General features: G+C 56.0%; 1 protein-coding gene across 6 annotated transcripts in view; it reads left to right on the top strand.

Annotated features, from left to right (window-relative positions):
* ST3GAL1 (ST3 beta-galactoside alpha-2,3-sialyltransferase 1) overlaps nt 1-16,099 on the top strand; it is a 96,126-nt gene that overhangs the window by 68,086 nt on the left and 11,941 nt on the right. For 4 of the 6 annotated variants that reach the window (XM_042973382.1, XM_042973384.1, XM_042973386.1 and 1 more), the window contains one exon: nt 6,974-7,872. In XM_042973382.1, coding sequence (XP_042829316.1) covers nt 7,561-7,872 — 312 coding nt within the window. In that variant the 5' untranslated portion in view covers nt 6,974-7,560. Of the gene's footprint in view, nt 1-4,358; nt 5,433-5,510; nt 6,623-6,973; nt 7,873-16,099 lie in introns of those variants that run through there. The other 2 variants (XM_042973383.1, XM_042973385.1) reach the window with 2 other exon arrangements.

The following is a 16,099-nucleotide window of genomic DNA, read 5'->3' as shown; positions in this document are numbered from 1 at the left end:
AGGGAGGAAAGAGTCCTCACTCCAGTGGACTGGACCCAGCCTAGCGGGCCGTGCAAACAGCAGGATGCCCTCACGTGTGGACAAGGTTGATGCTCTACAGATTAACCTTTGCACAGAGAATTGGGGCTGTGTGGACTCCATATACTTTGCCGGCTGCTAGCCCCTTCGTGGCTTTGGGACCCCTTCCCTGCAGGTCCTCGGGGGTCGTGGCCAGTAGAATAGGGAGCAGCCCTTTAAGGAATGGGCGTCACGAATGCAGCAAGCTGGAAGCATCATTTTCATGATGCCCCCGGGGTTGTTCATGCCCGATTTCATTTGTTCTTTTAAATAAGCCTGCCAGGAGGGCAAGCCAGGGGTTCTGTCGGATTTTTTTTTTTTTTTAATAAATGAAGGCCTGAACCTTAGGGAGGGCAGAGAATTGATGTTTATCATGCACCGCCTCTGTGCGAGACCGGCTGGTCGCTTCTGTGCGTGTCCTTTTAAATCTATCATAGCCCTCCTGTGTGGGCACTATTAGTCCCGCTTCCTGGGTCCAGAAATCAGTATCAGAGCAATGAAGTGCCTTTCCCATGAGCACACGACCAGGAATAGGAGGAAATCTCAAGAGCACACGAGCAGGAATGGAAGGAATCGGGATTCGAACCCGGGTCCGTCTGTGTCGTTCTTCCGACAGCTGTTGACCGTGACTCACTAGCAGGTGCCTCACAGAACCAGACGAGGTGGATTCCGAGAGTCCAGTGAACAGGCCGGGGCTGGGTAGCGGTTCAGGGGAGAAGGGATCTTCTTTGCTAGAAGTGATGGGACCCTTCACCAGCTCGTTCCTGTTTCATGCCACCCTGGGCCCCCAGGCGAAGCCGCCGGGACCCCCAAAGGCCAGGACGTTAGTGGGAGCCAGTTTCCAATGACCCAAAGCCTCGTGGGCACTAAGTCCCCGTAGCCGCTCGTCATGCTCTCGGGATGGGTTGAGCTGGGAAGTCCCCCTCGCGGTGCATCCTGAAGCTGCTGTGTGTGCGGAGGCCAAGTGAAAGCAGACGGAGCTGGGGAAGGGGGTGGCAGACGAGAGGGGCAGCCGTGGCCCTCCACCTGTCCATCTGCCCACCCCGCTGGTAGGAGGCGGTGCAATCTGTGTGGCACCCCTGGGGCGTCTTTGGGCCCCACCCCCTCCTCCAGGTTTGCCAAGCACCTGATGCACCCAGGAAGCTGTGCCAGGCCCCAGGCATCAGAGAAGCAGAGGAAAGACTGTGGCCTCCACGTGGAGGAAGCTTGTAGACCATTTCTCCCACCGAGGACTATCAAAGCCGGATGAGACAGAAGTCCAGCTCTTTGAGGGGCACCTGAGTGGCTCAGTCGGTTAAGCGTCCGACTTCGGCTCAGGTCGTGATCTCACAGCTCGTGAGTTTGAGCCCCGCATCGGGTTCTGAGCTGACAGCTCGGAGCCTGGAGCCTGCTTCGGATTCTGTGCCCCCCCCCCCCCCCGCCAAATATAAATGAACATTTTTAAAAAATAAAAAAAAAAGAAATCCAGCTCTTTGAAGGTGTTAAGAGAGCAGCTGAGGCAGCCGGGACTTGAAAGAGGAAGATCGAGAGAGAAGGGACAAGAAGGGCTTGAGTCTTACATCCTGCGGCCTTCCTGCCTGAGGGACGTGCTGGCTCGTAGGAGGCTGCAGAGACAAGCAGAGACAAACAGCTCCGTGTTGGGCCGTCTCACAAGGCTGGGGGTAAAACTAATTAAATTAAAAATGGAACTCGGGACCACCAGGTCAGCCCAACCCTAAGTGACCAAGAACCTAGAGCAGAAGGAACCAGAGAGAAAAGAGGGATTGTCCTGCACCTTTTATTCCTTCCAAGGCATTTACCAGTATTTTAGTTGCACGGGACCAGACCCCGAGAAACCAAGCCGAAAACAGCAGCCGAGAGGTTAAAAGGCTGGACCCTGCTTTTGATAACCTCACAGTGCAGGGGAGACAGAAATCGGAGGTGAGAGCAGGCAAGGAGGAGGGGCCTCGGTAGACATCCCCGCTATCCTTTGAGAAGGGCCTCTGAGTGAGGGCAAACCAGAAATGACCAGTCACTGTGAAAACTAGAGCGTGGCCCCACTCATCCCAGTCACCAACTGGAACAAAGTCCCTGCTCACGTTCCTCTCCGAATAAGGACAGCCTGTTCCAGGGCCTCTGTGCTTTTGGCACGTACGGTATGCACAGTTACCAGGCATGCCGGGAGACAGAACCAAATGATGGAAGAGAAATAAAGAGAGAAAATAGACAATAGCAGTAGACCCACATGTTCTCCAAATGTCACAAGGGACAGACATGATGGTCTTTAAAATAACTGTGGTGAATAATTGCAGGACGATAGACAAGAGGGGGGATCTCACCTGAAGAAAACAAGAACCCATAAAAGTTTGGCTCAGATGGAAATTCTAGAACTGAAAAGTACAATAACTGAAATGAATGCAATACCTAATTCAAAGACAGTAGATGCAGAGGGAGAGGGCATGGCAAGGTAGTATGTGTCTTAAGAAATTGGAAAGACAACAGATTTCAAGCCCAAAGAAATGACAAGAAAGGGAGTAACGAAGATGAGAGCAGGTGTTGATGAAATAGAGGAGTAGCTGTGGCTGTAGAGAAAGATCTAGAAGGGGCAGCAGAAGGCGGGGGCGGAGTGCTGGCTCTGCCACCATCTCTCTGTGTGACCTTAGACGACTCGCTTGCCTTCTCTGAGCCTCAGTTTCCCATGTCAGGAAAATAAGCATGATTATCCATTTGGCCCGGTTGTGTGGGGATCCACACGGAGGGGGGTCCACACGGAGGGCAGCACTGCGCTTCTTCACGCGACGTGCTGATGTACCCACCCATCGACTCGCCCCCCTTGGTCATTTCAATGGCAACTCTCCTGCGGGGGCTTTGCGGAGAGCCGGGGGCATCCCAGCCTTGGGGGATCTGTGCACCGCGGCAGGCGTGAACGGAACAGAAACCCGTGCGGTTCATTCACCAGGCTTTCCAAGTATTTAAAACAGCTCATCTGTCAGTGGCTGGTCATCGCCAGCCTCTCCCTGTTGCCAGAGAGGTTTATCCTTGCTCAGCACCCTCTTGAGGGAAATCGTGACTTTCCTGATCCTTGAAAAGGTGCTAACGTGTGTCACCATTGTGCCAGTGACCCCTTTAGACTGTCACAAACACGTTCTCCGTGCCTCCTCCAGTACAGGCATACCGTGGGGATCTCGAGAGTTCAGTTCAGCGCGATCCAGCGGATATTGTAACAAAGTGAGTCAAATGAGTTTTCTGGTGCGTACAGAAGTTATACTTCCACTGGGGGAGTCTGTTATGTGTGCAGTAGCATTGTGCCTTAAAAAATCAAGGTGCATACCTTAACGTAGAAATCCTTTTCTGTTAAAAAGTGCTAACCATCATTTGAGCTTTCAGCCCGCCGTAATCACTGATCACGGGCCATCTTAACAAATCTAATAGTGAAAAAGGTTGAAATATCGCGAGGATGGCCAAAATGTCACGCAGAGATGCGACGTGAGCGAACACTGTTGGGAAACAGCACCGATAGGCTGGCGAGGCACAGGGATGCCGCGGTCCAATTCGGAAGAGACGTGGTATCTGCCAAGTGCGACTAAAGGGAGCGGGATTGTCCTCCAGCACGTGGCTGAGAGGTGCCCGTCACTCTGCAGGCGGGCCAGGGGGCCGTGTCCCCGGGGGAGGTGTGGCCGGCCTCCCTCGCCACACGCGCGCAGAGGTCTCAGGCCCGTGGCATCTTGGTCCGGGTTCCGCTCCCGGGAGCAGGGCTGGCTTTCGCCCATGTGTCACAGGCTGCATCACTTACTGGAGTACAGGGCAGTCACGCTTTCCTTGTTTCTTCCCCGGGGCCGGGGAAGGGGTGGAAGGGTGTTCTCGCTTTTCCATTGCCGTGCACGCGAGGGCTTTGGAAAGCACTCACTGATGCTGGCACAGAAGGTCTCTGCTGGGATGGGATCTGGGCGAGCGCTCTGGCCTCGGAGATGCGGCTACCGGGATGTGCTGAGCGGACGGGAGGAGGGTGTTGTGGTTCCCCTGCTTCTGCAGCCCAGCCTTGCCCTCTGTTCCCCCCCTCACTCCAGCCCAGCATCAGCTCAGAGCATGAATATCTGTCCCATGGAGCCATGCCCTTGTAGGGACCCTGACGGCTCATTCAGAACTTGATTTGATCTGTGCGGGCCAACAGTCCTCTATTTGAGTGACTTTGTTTCTGCCCTTGGTGTCGGCGGGTCCCCATGTCACTCTGAGCAAACTTAGCCTTTCTAGTGGCTTCCACAGCCCCGTGCTCCCCACCCCACCCTCACACATGCCTGTTCCTCTCCTCCACATCGATCCAGGTGGACCAGCCTCCTTTCTCCCAAAGGCACCAGGGCCTTGCATCTGCCTGGGAACCTCCCACCTTAGACTCTTTCTTGATGTGTCCCAACCACCTATCCCAGAGCCTGGAGCATCGCAGAGCCCTAGAAAATATGCAGTGCGTGGATCAGATGACCGGACAAGCCTTGACTGGGTGACAGCCCAGCAAAGTGGAAAGAATCTGTGATACCAGCCCCATTTTCCAGTTGAAGAAACGGTTCAGAGAGGGCAGGTGACTTGTCCACGGCCACACAGCAAACGGGCGGTACAGCCTGGTTGAGAATCAGCGTCTTCTGATTCTCCATCTGTGCTTTTCTGCCCAGCTCTCCCCTCTGGATGGTTGGCCCTTGTCTTTCCCGGCATCTGCTTTGGCGTTCCTTTTGTGCCGTGTGTGTGTGCCAGGTGACAGGGACCCATCAGTGAGTGAGACTGAGTTCCCGTCCTCGTGGAGCTCCCGGCCCAGGGAGGAGACAGATGAGTAAACAGTACACCCGGAGTGGAGCCAGATGCTGTGGAAGCCAGAGAGGAGTCTGCTCCTGCCAGGAGGAGGCAGGCCTTCTTCCAGGAGTCAGCACCAGCTGCTCCCCGAAGAATGAGTAGGAGTCAAGCAGGGCGGGATGGTCTTTCCGCACAGTGGGGTCAGCCTGGGCAGGAGCCCAAAGGCAGGGACAGCTCTGACCTGTGGATCAGTCGCACTGCTTCAAGTTAGAAGCAATCTGCTTTACAAAATAAAGGGGCTTTGTTACCTGTCTCATGTCACGCAGATGTTAAGGCGGAGGGTGGACTGCAGGTAAGGCTGGACCAGGTTCAGCACCACTTGCCCCGGTCCTGCTCAGCCCTCGCTTCGTCCACTTGAGCCATTAAACCGGCCAGCACGACCTTGACTTTTATGTCCAAAAATCAAACAGCCAGAGCAAGATCATGTTTCTTCGCCTCCTACAAGTCAGGGGGTTTCAGTCTGACTGGAGGACTTAGCACACATACCCATCCATCCCTGGACCGAGAGGGCCGGGAATCCCCTGCCAGCCAAGTTAAATCCGAGCCCGCCCTTGACGGTAAGCAGGTTAATCTAACTCAAGTGACAGAGCTGCTTCTTCCTGGAAGAACCGGCGGGGGGGGGGGGGATGGCCAGAAGGGACAACTCTGGACACCCATAGGTCACCAGGACAAGTGGGGCTGTTTTGAACAGTGAGAAGTGGTACACTGGGCAAATCAAGATGTCCCCTTGCCCGCTGGGCTGAAGAGCAGGAAGGTCGTAGAGGGCGGTAGCACATTGGAGCCCTGGATGTCTCCAGGAATGCGCTATGGATTTAATCTGATTTTTGCCCCCCCCCTTTTTTCTATAGTAATCAATAGCCCTCCAACCGTTACTTTCCTAGAAAAAAAATGTACCTGTGGCATCTACACATTGAGGATGGGGACAAATTGACCCAACGGAGATTGGGGCTGGGGCAGGGGACACATTCTAAGCAAAGACCAGAGTCAGTATGCTCACGTGAAGAGGTGTGACCGCCATAAGGTCAGGGACGTCCGGGGACTTGTGCTGTGCATATCCGAGGAGTCCCTGTTGGCTTCCTTTGATGAGATCTGCTCCCCCTTTCGGTGCACCCTTCCAGCCGAAGACCAGTTGCCAGATAGTATATCGCTTCCCGAGCAGAGTCCTTGATCCTGGAACTCCCCTCCCCGCGTGTGGAATCAGAGGGGTGTGGATTTGGATTCAGGACCTGCTTCCTCTTTTCCCCATGATGTGGGGAGGGCCATGTGGTCTCTTTGAGCCTGTTTATTCTGAGGACAAAACGGGGAACCCCTGTTTGTCTGGCAGTACACTTTGGGGACTCTTGGACGAGATAGGTACGCAGGAATGATCGACCATCGTGTCCGGGTTTTGGTGGATCATCCACGAATCCTCATTCAGTCATGCGTGGAAAGAGGAAAAGGAGAGCTGAACGATCACCTGACAGAACCCAGAAGCTCAGCGTGTCGCATTTTACGTTACCTTTCTAACCACTTCTGAGTGGAGGTGTTGTTTTCCCATTTCACAGAAGAGGAAACTGAGGGCCGGGAAGACTGACGGACTTCCCAAGACCACAGGGCTGGTAAACGAGAACTTGAACCTGGGCCATCGGAAGCCTGCTTCACAGGGCTGAGGCTGACCGGCAGAGGGTGCATGCCGGGGTGCGGGGAAGCATAGAATTGTTGTTGAATTCAGAATCCAAAGGAGAGTGAAGGAGCGAGAAAGGAGCACGTACGTAGCAGTCTCTGGGTGCCTGGCGCTGTTCATGCATCGTTGACTCATTTCACAAACTTCGGTTGAACGCTTACATGTACAAGGCTCTGGCTGCAGGAGAGATGGGGCGGGGGGCAACTTCTGTGTCCCTTAGCAACCTGGCAGAATAGACGCCAACATCCCGTTAACCACAGGCACACCCCGAGGCTCAAGACGGGGAGTAAATCGTCCGTAGCCTCCCATCTCGTTGGCTTGACAACAGAGTGGGAGATCACGGAGCTCATCCTGGAGGAGGTGAGGAGAGAGAGATGGGTTTTTAAAACAAGCTAATGAGATTTCACCCTGTTTTCTTCCTCCTTTTCCGTGCAGGTGACAGACGGCCCTCAGTGCCTTCGTCAAGCAGGCTGCTTAATGGTGACAGCGTGGGAAAAACCGGGTTGTAATTAAGTATCAGCACACATCATCCCTTCCGGAGGACGGTGGCAAAGACAGCTTCCCTCTCTCCTGCACCGTGACCCTTCCTTTGAGGTCCTCACCACCCCACCCCCTCCGAGAGTCCCTGCATCTGTCGCAAAGATTAATTGCCCCTCAACCCCTTTGGATGGGAACGGAAATCATATTATTAAGTTTGATTAAAGCTTCGAGAGACACTATTGGCTGTTTAAGGACTGCTGACCAAGCCGCCTGCTTATCTCCTGGAAAGACAGATTATATGCAAGGGGAATCAACCTCACCCCGAGTGGTCCCTTAGCCGCCGGCCGTCACAGGGTGATGTCCGGCACACTGGGGTGGCCACTGGCCCGCGGGAGCGAAGTCAGCCGCGGTGCCCCTGGGAGTCCCCGCCTTGCCTTGTGATCGAGCCTCCGTCTCTGGGAATTTTCTTCCGTGTCTCTCCGCTCCCGGGCGTGATTTCCTCCAGCCCGTCCCTGGGAGGCGTCCTTCCGGACAGAGCAGAAATGGTGACCGTGAGGAAAAGGACTCTCAAAGTGCTTACCCTCCTCGTCCTCTTCATCTTCCTCACCTCCTTCTTCCTGAACTACTCCCACACCACGGTGGCCACCACCTGGTTCCCCAAGCAGATGGTCGTCGAGCTGTCCGAGAACTTCAAGAAGTTCATGAAGTACGCGCACAGGCCCTGCACGTGCGCCCGCTGCGTCGGGCAGCAGAGGGTCTCGTCCTGGTTCGACGAGAGGTTCAACCGGTCCATGCAGCCGCTGCTCACGGCCCAGAACGCGCTCCTGGAGGAGGACACCTACAGCTGGTGGCTGGTGAGAGCCGGGGACTGGGTGTGGGTCCGGACTGGGCGGGGGCTGGGCCCTGGGGGGCCCCCGCCAGGCTCTCATTCATTCACCCAACAACTATTGGTCGGGGACCCGCGACGCGTAGATCAGAGCAGAGCGTTCTGCGTTCGCTTCCTGTGTCTGCGTAGACGACTGCCCCCAACTGGGTGGTTTAAAACAGCAGACACATCACGCCAGGCTCAGCCGCCGTCTTCACGCGACCCTCCCCTCTGGGTCTCTCTGGGTCTCTGGTCTCTCTCTCTCTGCCTTTCTCTCTAAGGCCACCTGTTACTCGGTTCAGGGCCTCTAAATCCAGGATGCTCGTTCATGACCCTTTTCCACAAGGGCCCCTTCTCAAGTTCGGGAGTTGGGACGTGGTCATAACGTTTGTGCAGGGCCACCGCTCCTCCCGCTAGATATCGAGATGCAAAAAAGAGACACGGTCCCTACTCTCCTGGAACTCTGTTCTGGCCGAGAGAGACAGATCCGAAACGGAGAAGCCAAGCTCAGGGGGAAGTGCCCTGAGGAAGACCAGAGGAGGTTTGTGAGAGAAGCCAGGGGCCAGGGGGCTCCGTCATGGGGCTGTCGGGGGAGGTCTCTGAGGAGGCAGGACTTGAGCTAAGCCCCAGAGGTAGAGGAGGCGCCGGCCACGGAAGGGTCTGGAGAACGTGCCGGAGTCACGGCGGCAGCGAGCACAGGGGCCCTGGGGTGGCGCCCGCTGGGTGTGCTGGCCTAGAGGTGGGTGGCACCACGGTGAGGCGTCGGGTTTGTTCTGTGTGCACCAGGGAGCCTCCGTGGATCTTAGCCAGGGGCGTCCGCGATCCGGTCTAGTGGTCTGAAAGGTTATTCCGGGTGTTGAGCCCCAAAGTGGATTGAAAGGGAGTAAGAAATAATTCCTCCCTTGGAGATTCCTTGGGCACTTCCTGTATGCCAAGCGCCAGCATATGGAGATGGAAAAGTCTTCCCTTTCTTGGGTTGCAGGGGTGGCGAGGGAGGAGACGGACAGCCGCACGCCAGGGCGGTAGAGCGGTACTTGGGAGGGAACGCAGGAGATGCGCAGGTGCAGAGGAGGGGCGTCAAACCCCACCCTGGGTCTGGGGCTGTCGGAGGAGACCGTGGCCACGCTCATCATAAAAGATTCAGAGAGGTTGTCCGGGTGGGGAATGGAGGAAGGGCTCTCCAGGCAGAGGGACCGCTTGGTGCATCGGCCTAGAGGCGTGAGAAAGACTGGTGTGGTTGCTGGAGGCGTAGAGCGTCCTGGCTAAAATCCGAATGCGATGGGGGGGTGGGGTGTGAGCCACGAGGCCATTGACCTTAGCTCATGAAGGCCTTCATGTATCATGTTACAAAGTGGAGTTGAGTGAAGGCTGAGAAAACCAGGGGGGGCTTCCTGTAAGAAGCCAACTTTCCCTTTCAGCAACTCTTTTTTTTTCTTTCTTCTTTCTTTTTTTTTTTTTTTTCGTTTTTTGTCTATTTTTGGGAGAGAGCGCATGGGGCAGGGGAGAAGCAGAGAGAGAGGGAGACAGAGGATCCGAAGCAGGGTCTGTGCTGACAGCATAAAGCCCGACATGGGGCTCGAGCTCACAAGCTGTGAGATCATGACCTGAGCCAAAATCAGATGCTCAACCGACTGAGCCACCCAGGCGCCCCTCTTTAAGCACCTCTTGCACTCCGGGAGCTTGTGGTCCATTTGGACAGCTGCGAAGAGGCTGAAATGACTCAGAAGAAGTGAATCGGAATGCCTGGGCCGAGCCTTGGTTCACTCACTGAGCTGTGTTGATCACGTCAGTGTGCAGGTCCTCGGGTGCGTTCCGGGGAGGTGACAGAACAGAGCAGGCAGGGTCTACACCCCCTCGAAGATTCCAGAGTCTGCTAAAGGAGGCAGTGGACCAAAGCTTGGCCAGGCAGGGTTTCGCCCTCACACTCGTGACACTTGGGCCTGGATACCTCTTTGTTTCTGGGACTGTCGTGCACATCGTAAGACGTTTGCCACAAGTATCCCTGGTCTCTATCCACTAAATGCCGGCCTCACCCGTCCCCCAGCTGTGAGAACCAAAATGTCTCCGGATGTTACCAGATGACCCTGGCGGGGAACTTCTAGAGTGGACAGCCAGGACGGTATTCATCGACCTCCTTCCCTAACGCCCTCCGGGAGGGCAGTTTCTAAAATTCGCAGGCTGGGCCGAGCCCAGAATGTACAAAAAGGTGTAAGAAAAGCACATCAGTTTCTCGCTATACCCTAGGTATCTTCACAGAACATGCTCTGTGCCTTCTAGACTTAGAAATCAGGGCGTAGCATCACGGTCCCTGGGTTTTGCTCCTGACGTCCTAGGTCTTACCAAGAGTGCTTTTGAGTGAACCTCTTCATCTTGCCGAGTCTCAGACTGAGGTTATGCCGGCCGCCTTGCCCCGTTCTCTACGACACGGCAAACATCAGCTGCTAACATTTCTTTTAAAAAAATTTTTTTTAACGTTTATTTATTTTTGAGACAGAGAGAGACAGAGCATGAATGGGAGAGGGTCAGAGAGAGAGGGAGACACAGAATCCGAAGCAGGCTCCAGGCTCCGAGCTGTCAGCACAGAGCCCGACGCGGGGCTCGAACTCACGGACCGTGAGATCATGACCTGAGCCGGAGTCGGACGCCCAACCGACTGAGCCACCCAGGCGCCCCTAGCTGCTAACATTTCTATTTATTTATTTATTTTTTTTTTGATGGCTGAATGGGCAAGTAGTAATGAATTTGCTTTCCGTCCCCCCCCCCACCCCCAGCGCTTATCAAGGCTGAACATTTTTTTGAGACTGTTAGCATTTTATCAAATTGTCCTCCCACGTCCCCACCCCCAGCTCTTATCTACAGCCCTTCTTTTTCTGCAGCTCAGCCCCTGGTGGCCACTTGGAAGAGATGGGCCCTGGGAAGAGGGAGCCCCGGTGAACAGAAATCGATAGCAACGAGCCGGGCGTTAGAGCTTCCGGGTTCCTTGCCAGGATGCGGGCCACATGTCTGGCGCGAAGAAGCGGGACACCACGTCTGACAGGCACCCCTGTTCTGTGGGTGGAGGCCCGGAATATTTGCAATCAAAAGCAGCTTAGGGATTCCAAGACGCGTCAGGGCTGGGCTTGTGGGCCCCCAGACAGCCGGGGCAAAACGTCCCTGTGGATCCAGACCCAGGGCTCCAACCACAGAGCCCCCGCCTTTAAAATGTCGTGAGCCCAGCTGCGGGGCGCTCGGCTGGCAGGGAGCCAGCGGAAGGTGGCTCACACCGTGTGACTCCCACACTCGCCGCGTCCCAGACCCCTCGGAGCCCGGCGTGGAGCCGACGGCTGGAGTTCCAGCTCGGTCCGTACCCAGGGAGCACCCAGCCAGGCGAGGCCACTCAGCCACCAGTGGGGGAGCCGGGCCCACAGACCCTTCGTCCCTCCTTCCCCGGGGTTTTGGGAAAGTGCGGAGGATGTGATGTCGGGGCCCGGGGCCGACCAGCGGAGCCGGGGGGACTCTGAGGCCAGAAATGTGGGGTCCTGTGTCTCTGAGCTTCAGGGTCCCCGTGGGCCTCAGGGGCCTCCCGGCAGGTGAAAAACACAAGGCAGATGTAGCCCCGACGGGAGCAGGAAGACCGGGGCAATCGCACAGGGTCCCCCTCGGGCTTGGTGCCCGCCCCCCATCTGCCCGCCCGGTGACCTTCTCCTCCCGCCTCTGCCCCAGGCACCCCGTGTCCCGGCCACATTTCCACTCCTGAGACGGGCCACAGGGAGTTGGGCCCTCCCGCTCCGTGGGGCCCGGGGTCCTGCCCCAACCACAGGAGACGTCTTTTCTGCCCCGATCATTGTGCTCAGTGCACTTGATAATCGCAGGCCCCATCCAATGCCCAGCGCCACTGTGGCCAAGCTTTCCAGGCACTGCCCTCCAGCCCCCCCGACTTCACCACAGCCCGGGAGGTCATCTTACCTCCGTTTCTCACTGGTGAGGCTCACCTCACTGGTGAGGGGCACAGGGGGATCACATTCTAGTGCCTAAACCCTGGAGCCAGGCCCGGGTACTCATATCTTGGGGGGCCCTGGGGAACCCACTCCACCTCACCGCACCTCAGTTTTCTCATCTGTAAAATGGGTGCCTCGTATCACCTTTCTCGTAGGACGGTTATGGGAAATAAATGAGAAAACGCCTATGAAGTTCTCAGCGCAGGGCCCGGCGTGTAAGAGGAGACACAGAATGTGTGGGGGGCGCCTGGGTGGCTCGGTCGGTTAAGCTTTCTGACTCTTGGTTTCGCGGTTCAGGTCGCGATCTTGCAGTTCAAGAGTTCAGGCTCTGCGTCAGGTGCAGAACCTGCTTGGGATTCTTTGTCTCGCTTGCTCTCTCTCTGCCTCTCCCTCTGAATAAATAAATAAATAAATAAATAAATAAATAAATAAATAAATACACAAACTTAAGAAAAAAACAAAAAACCAATGCATGCCCCCACCTATGATGGGCTTTCAAAGTCCGGCAAAAGTCCCTGCTCTAACCTGCCCACGCCACACGGCCTCGAGCACATGATGGGACCCGAGGTTCCCAGCACATGCATAAGGGCCAGGACCAATATCGTGGGGGATTGTGGGAGGCCTCCCAGGTGCCGCCCGGCAGGCTGGACCAGGAAGGAGGAGCAGGGTTCACTGGACGGAGAAGGAAGGAGGGATGGGAGGAGAGGGTACCTCTTTGCAGCACACACGGGGGCTTGCGACAGGGGGCACAGAAGGCCAGACATCACGCCTCCAGGCTGGGCTGTCTGTGCTGTGGTTCACGCCCCCAAGATCCCCGTGGGATCACGTGCAAGGGCATGTGCAGTGAGGGAGGCTCTCCCAGACTGCACTCCGAGCGTGAGTGTGCCCAGGATGTGCGCCTCCCTGTCCCAGCCCGCCGAGGTGGGTCCCGCAGTGGAGACGGCGTGCCGGGCCCTCCCTCGCTGCGGACAGCGCCCGCCCCTCGCAGAGGCATCCCGGACTTGGCCTCTGCTTCCCGGCCCCGCCCTGAGTCGCACGCGTTCTCGAGGTTCCCCGTCCACAGTTGGCAGGTGCCTCCGGAGCACGGACTGGATGCAGACAAGGATACTGGGAAACTCCTCAGGACGAGCGAGAAGGGGAGGGTGAACTTTGAATGCAACATTCTCTCCGATGCACAAGTCAGCACCTGGCAGCGCCCTTCCTGTTACCTACAAAAGGCAGGGAAACGCGACAGACTGTTCCTTCCCAAGGAGGACAGGGGCAGGGACGCAGCACTGAGTGCCCTGCCCCGACTGACCCAGCTGGCGGGTGGGTGATTTCGGATTCTAACCTGCAGAAACACAGCCCGGCTTTCCTCCCCCAAGTTCTTCCCGGCTGTGCAGCTGACGCGCCCAAGGGCCTGGCCCCTTCCCCTCTCGGGGCCTCGGGGTCTCCAGCGCTGCCAGGAAAGCCCTGCAGCGGACCCCGAATTGCTGACATGGGGCCATGTGCCGCCTGTGCGTGGCCAGCGGCGTGATGCTAGGTGATGCGAGGGCGTCAGACGCGAGGGTTCCAGAATCGCGCATCTCAGATCGAGGAAGAGTCCGCTGTCATTCTCTCGCTGGGTCTGCAGTCGAGAGGACTTGAGCCTGACCCGATGTTTCCTTCTACACCTCAACACCTGCCGGCTTTCCTTCTAACGGAGGGTGGGCATCTTGCCCGGGCAAGCAACCGATGAGCCAAAATGAAATAACGTTATTTTGTTTTCATTGTTTTCTGCAATTACTTTCTTCTTCTTCTTCTTCTTCTTCTTCTTCTTCTTCTTCTTCTTCTTCTTCTTCTCCTCCTCCTCCTCCTCCTCCTCCTCCTCCTCCTCCTCCTCCTTCTCCTTCTTCTCCTTCTTTTCCTGCCAAGTAATCCTTGCTGTCCCTTTGTGGTGGGGATGTGAGAGTTCCTTTTAAAATGAACTTACTTTTTTTTTTTTTTCCTGCAATGAGTCATGAATGATGAGTAAGTCAGTAATAGCCGGGCTCAAGAGGATACTGTGCTATGCTCCCGAGTCACGTCCCCTGCCGGCTTCAAGCCCCGGGGCCTCCGAGGCAAAGCACGCACACAGGTGATATACTAGGTGCTCAGTAAATACTGCTGAGCGCTGGATTGAAGAATGCCACGTCACCCCTGAATCCCACAGACTGTGTCAGACTCCCCCGAGGTAATGACACAATGTGAGGACACTGGTCCTGAGCGTGTCTTCGCAGTGCTTGGGCGCAAAGGGGCCCTTCCTGGGTGGGGCCGTTTATGGAGGCTCCTGAAGGAGAGCTTGGCTGGGGCCCTCTGCCTGTCCCAGCATTGCCCGGGAGCGGTTGGAAATGCAGGTTCTTGGGCCCAGCCCAGCCCTACTGAGTCGGGCTCCTTGATTCGGGAGCTTCCCGGGAGATCTTATCAGAAGCAGGTGTTTAACCTGGAGATTATTCTGTTTTTCTGTGTTAAAATGTACCTAACAGTATTTACTACCTTAACCATAAGGTAAGCGTACAATTCAGTGGCTTTAAGCACATTCCCACTGTTGTGTAACCCTCACCACCACCTATAGCCAGCATTTTTTCACCGTGTCCCCCAAACCCTGCATCTGTTAAACCCTAACTCCTCTTCTTCCTCCCCCGGCCCTGGGCAACCACCATTCTGCCTTCTGTCGCTATGGATCTGACCCCTCAGTATTTGTCTTCTTGTGTCCGGCTTACTTCACCAAGCATGGGTTTCCAAGGCCCCCCCATGCTGTAGCGTCTATCAAAATTTCCTTCTTTTTTATGACCCGAGTGATGTTCCACACCTGCCCTATCCGTTCACCTGTCAGTGGACATTCGGCTTGCGTCCGCTTTACAGCCGCTGTGAATCATGCTGCTGCGAACAGCAGGGTGTCTGTTCGTGACCCTGCTCTCTGTTCTTTTGAGGACGTGCGTTGGGATGGGATTGCCGACTTACGTGGTAGTTCTGTGTTTGTTATGCGCGGTGGCCACCCCATTTTGCATTCCCCACCAAAGGCGTATGTGGGTTCCAGTTTCTCCATATCCTCACCAACGGTTGCTATTTTCTTTCTCTGTGTTTTATGTATTATAACCCTCCTAGGGGGTGTGTGTGCTGAGCGGTCCCGGTCTTATCGCCCATGGCAGGTGCGGAGGACGGGCTGGGGGTTTTAACTAAAGGAGCCATCCGGGCTTACCGATGGGCCTCTCCTTTGGAGATCTGATTCCTTCCGTCACAGGGCGGTGGGGGCCTGCGTGCCTCTGGGTCTCCCTATGTGCCCCGTCACTAATGTCCTGGACAACGGCCAAAGCAATCTCTAACCTCTCCTTTCTTTCCCAGTCACTGCCCCGGGCCTGGAGCCGGGAGAGGCTGGTGGGACTCACCCCGCAGCCACCTCCCCCAAGCCCAGGGGCTGGGCTTTCCCGAGGTCTAGGTTCCAAGGGTCTGAGACAGGGACCGTGTTGGGAGAGACTTTACGTTCGGTTTCTAAAAGCCTGGGTTCAGGGGCGCCTGGGTGGCTCAGTCGGTTAAGCGTCCGACTTCGGCTCAGGTCATGATCTCACGGTCCATGAGTTCGAGCCCTGCATCGGGCTCTGTGCTGACAGCTCAGAGCCTGGAGCCCGTTTCAGATTCTGTGTCTCCCTCTCTCTGACCCTCCCCCATTCATGCTCTGTCTCTCTCTGTCTCAAAAATAAATAAACATTAAAAAAAAAAATTTAAAAGCCTGGGTTCAAATCCTGGCTTGGATTTGGGACATGTGGTTCCACCAGGCCGGGCCCCAGAACATCCTTCTCACCTACGTTCCAGTGTGCTGTGATATATACACAGCAACATGGTGACAGAGTTCGATGGGATGCTCCTTAGGAAATGTCTCCAGGTTCTACCAGGAGTGAGGAAGTCAGAAGTCTCGAGCTTGGTCTTAAAGGGTGAAAGCGATTTGCCAGGCAGACATCGGAGGCCTTGACGAATCCAGCAAAGGGCTAGTTTCTCCGTCTTGCTGGAGCCCAGGGGTCCCTGGGGGGTGGGGGGTGGGGGGTGGTCAGGAGGAGGAAGGGAGCAGAGGCGGGGGTGGTGGGCACGGAGGGTCACCTGACCTTTCTCTCGTGTGGCTTTCTCATATTACCGGGTCTCGATGCCTCAGTGGCTGGCAGAGTAGCTCGCACACAGTAGGTGCTCAATAAACATTTGCGGAATATGAGTGAATGATCTTTCCCACCTCCCTGAGGGGTTCCTGGG

The sequence above is a fragment of the Panthera tigris genome, chromosome F2 (assembly GCF_018350195.1).
Source record: "Panthera tigris isolate Pti1 chromosome F2, P.tigris_Pti1_mat1.1, whole genome shotgun sequence".
Lineage (NCBI taxonomy): Eukaryota > Metazoa > Chordata > Mammalia > Carnivora > Felidae > Panthera > Panthera tigris.
The sequence above is the reverse complement of the archived record's forward strand: the minus strand, read 5'-3'. Positions and strand labels throughout refer to the sequence as shown.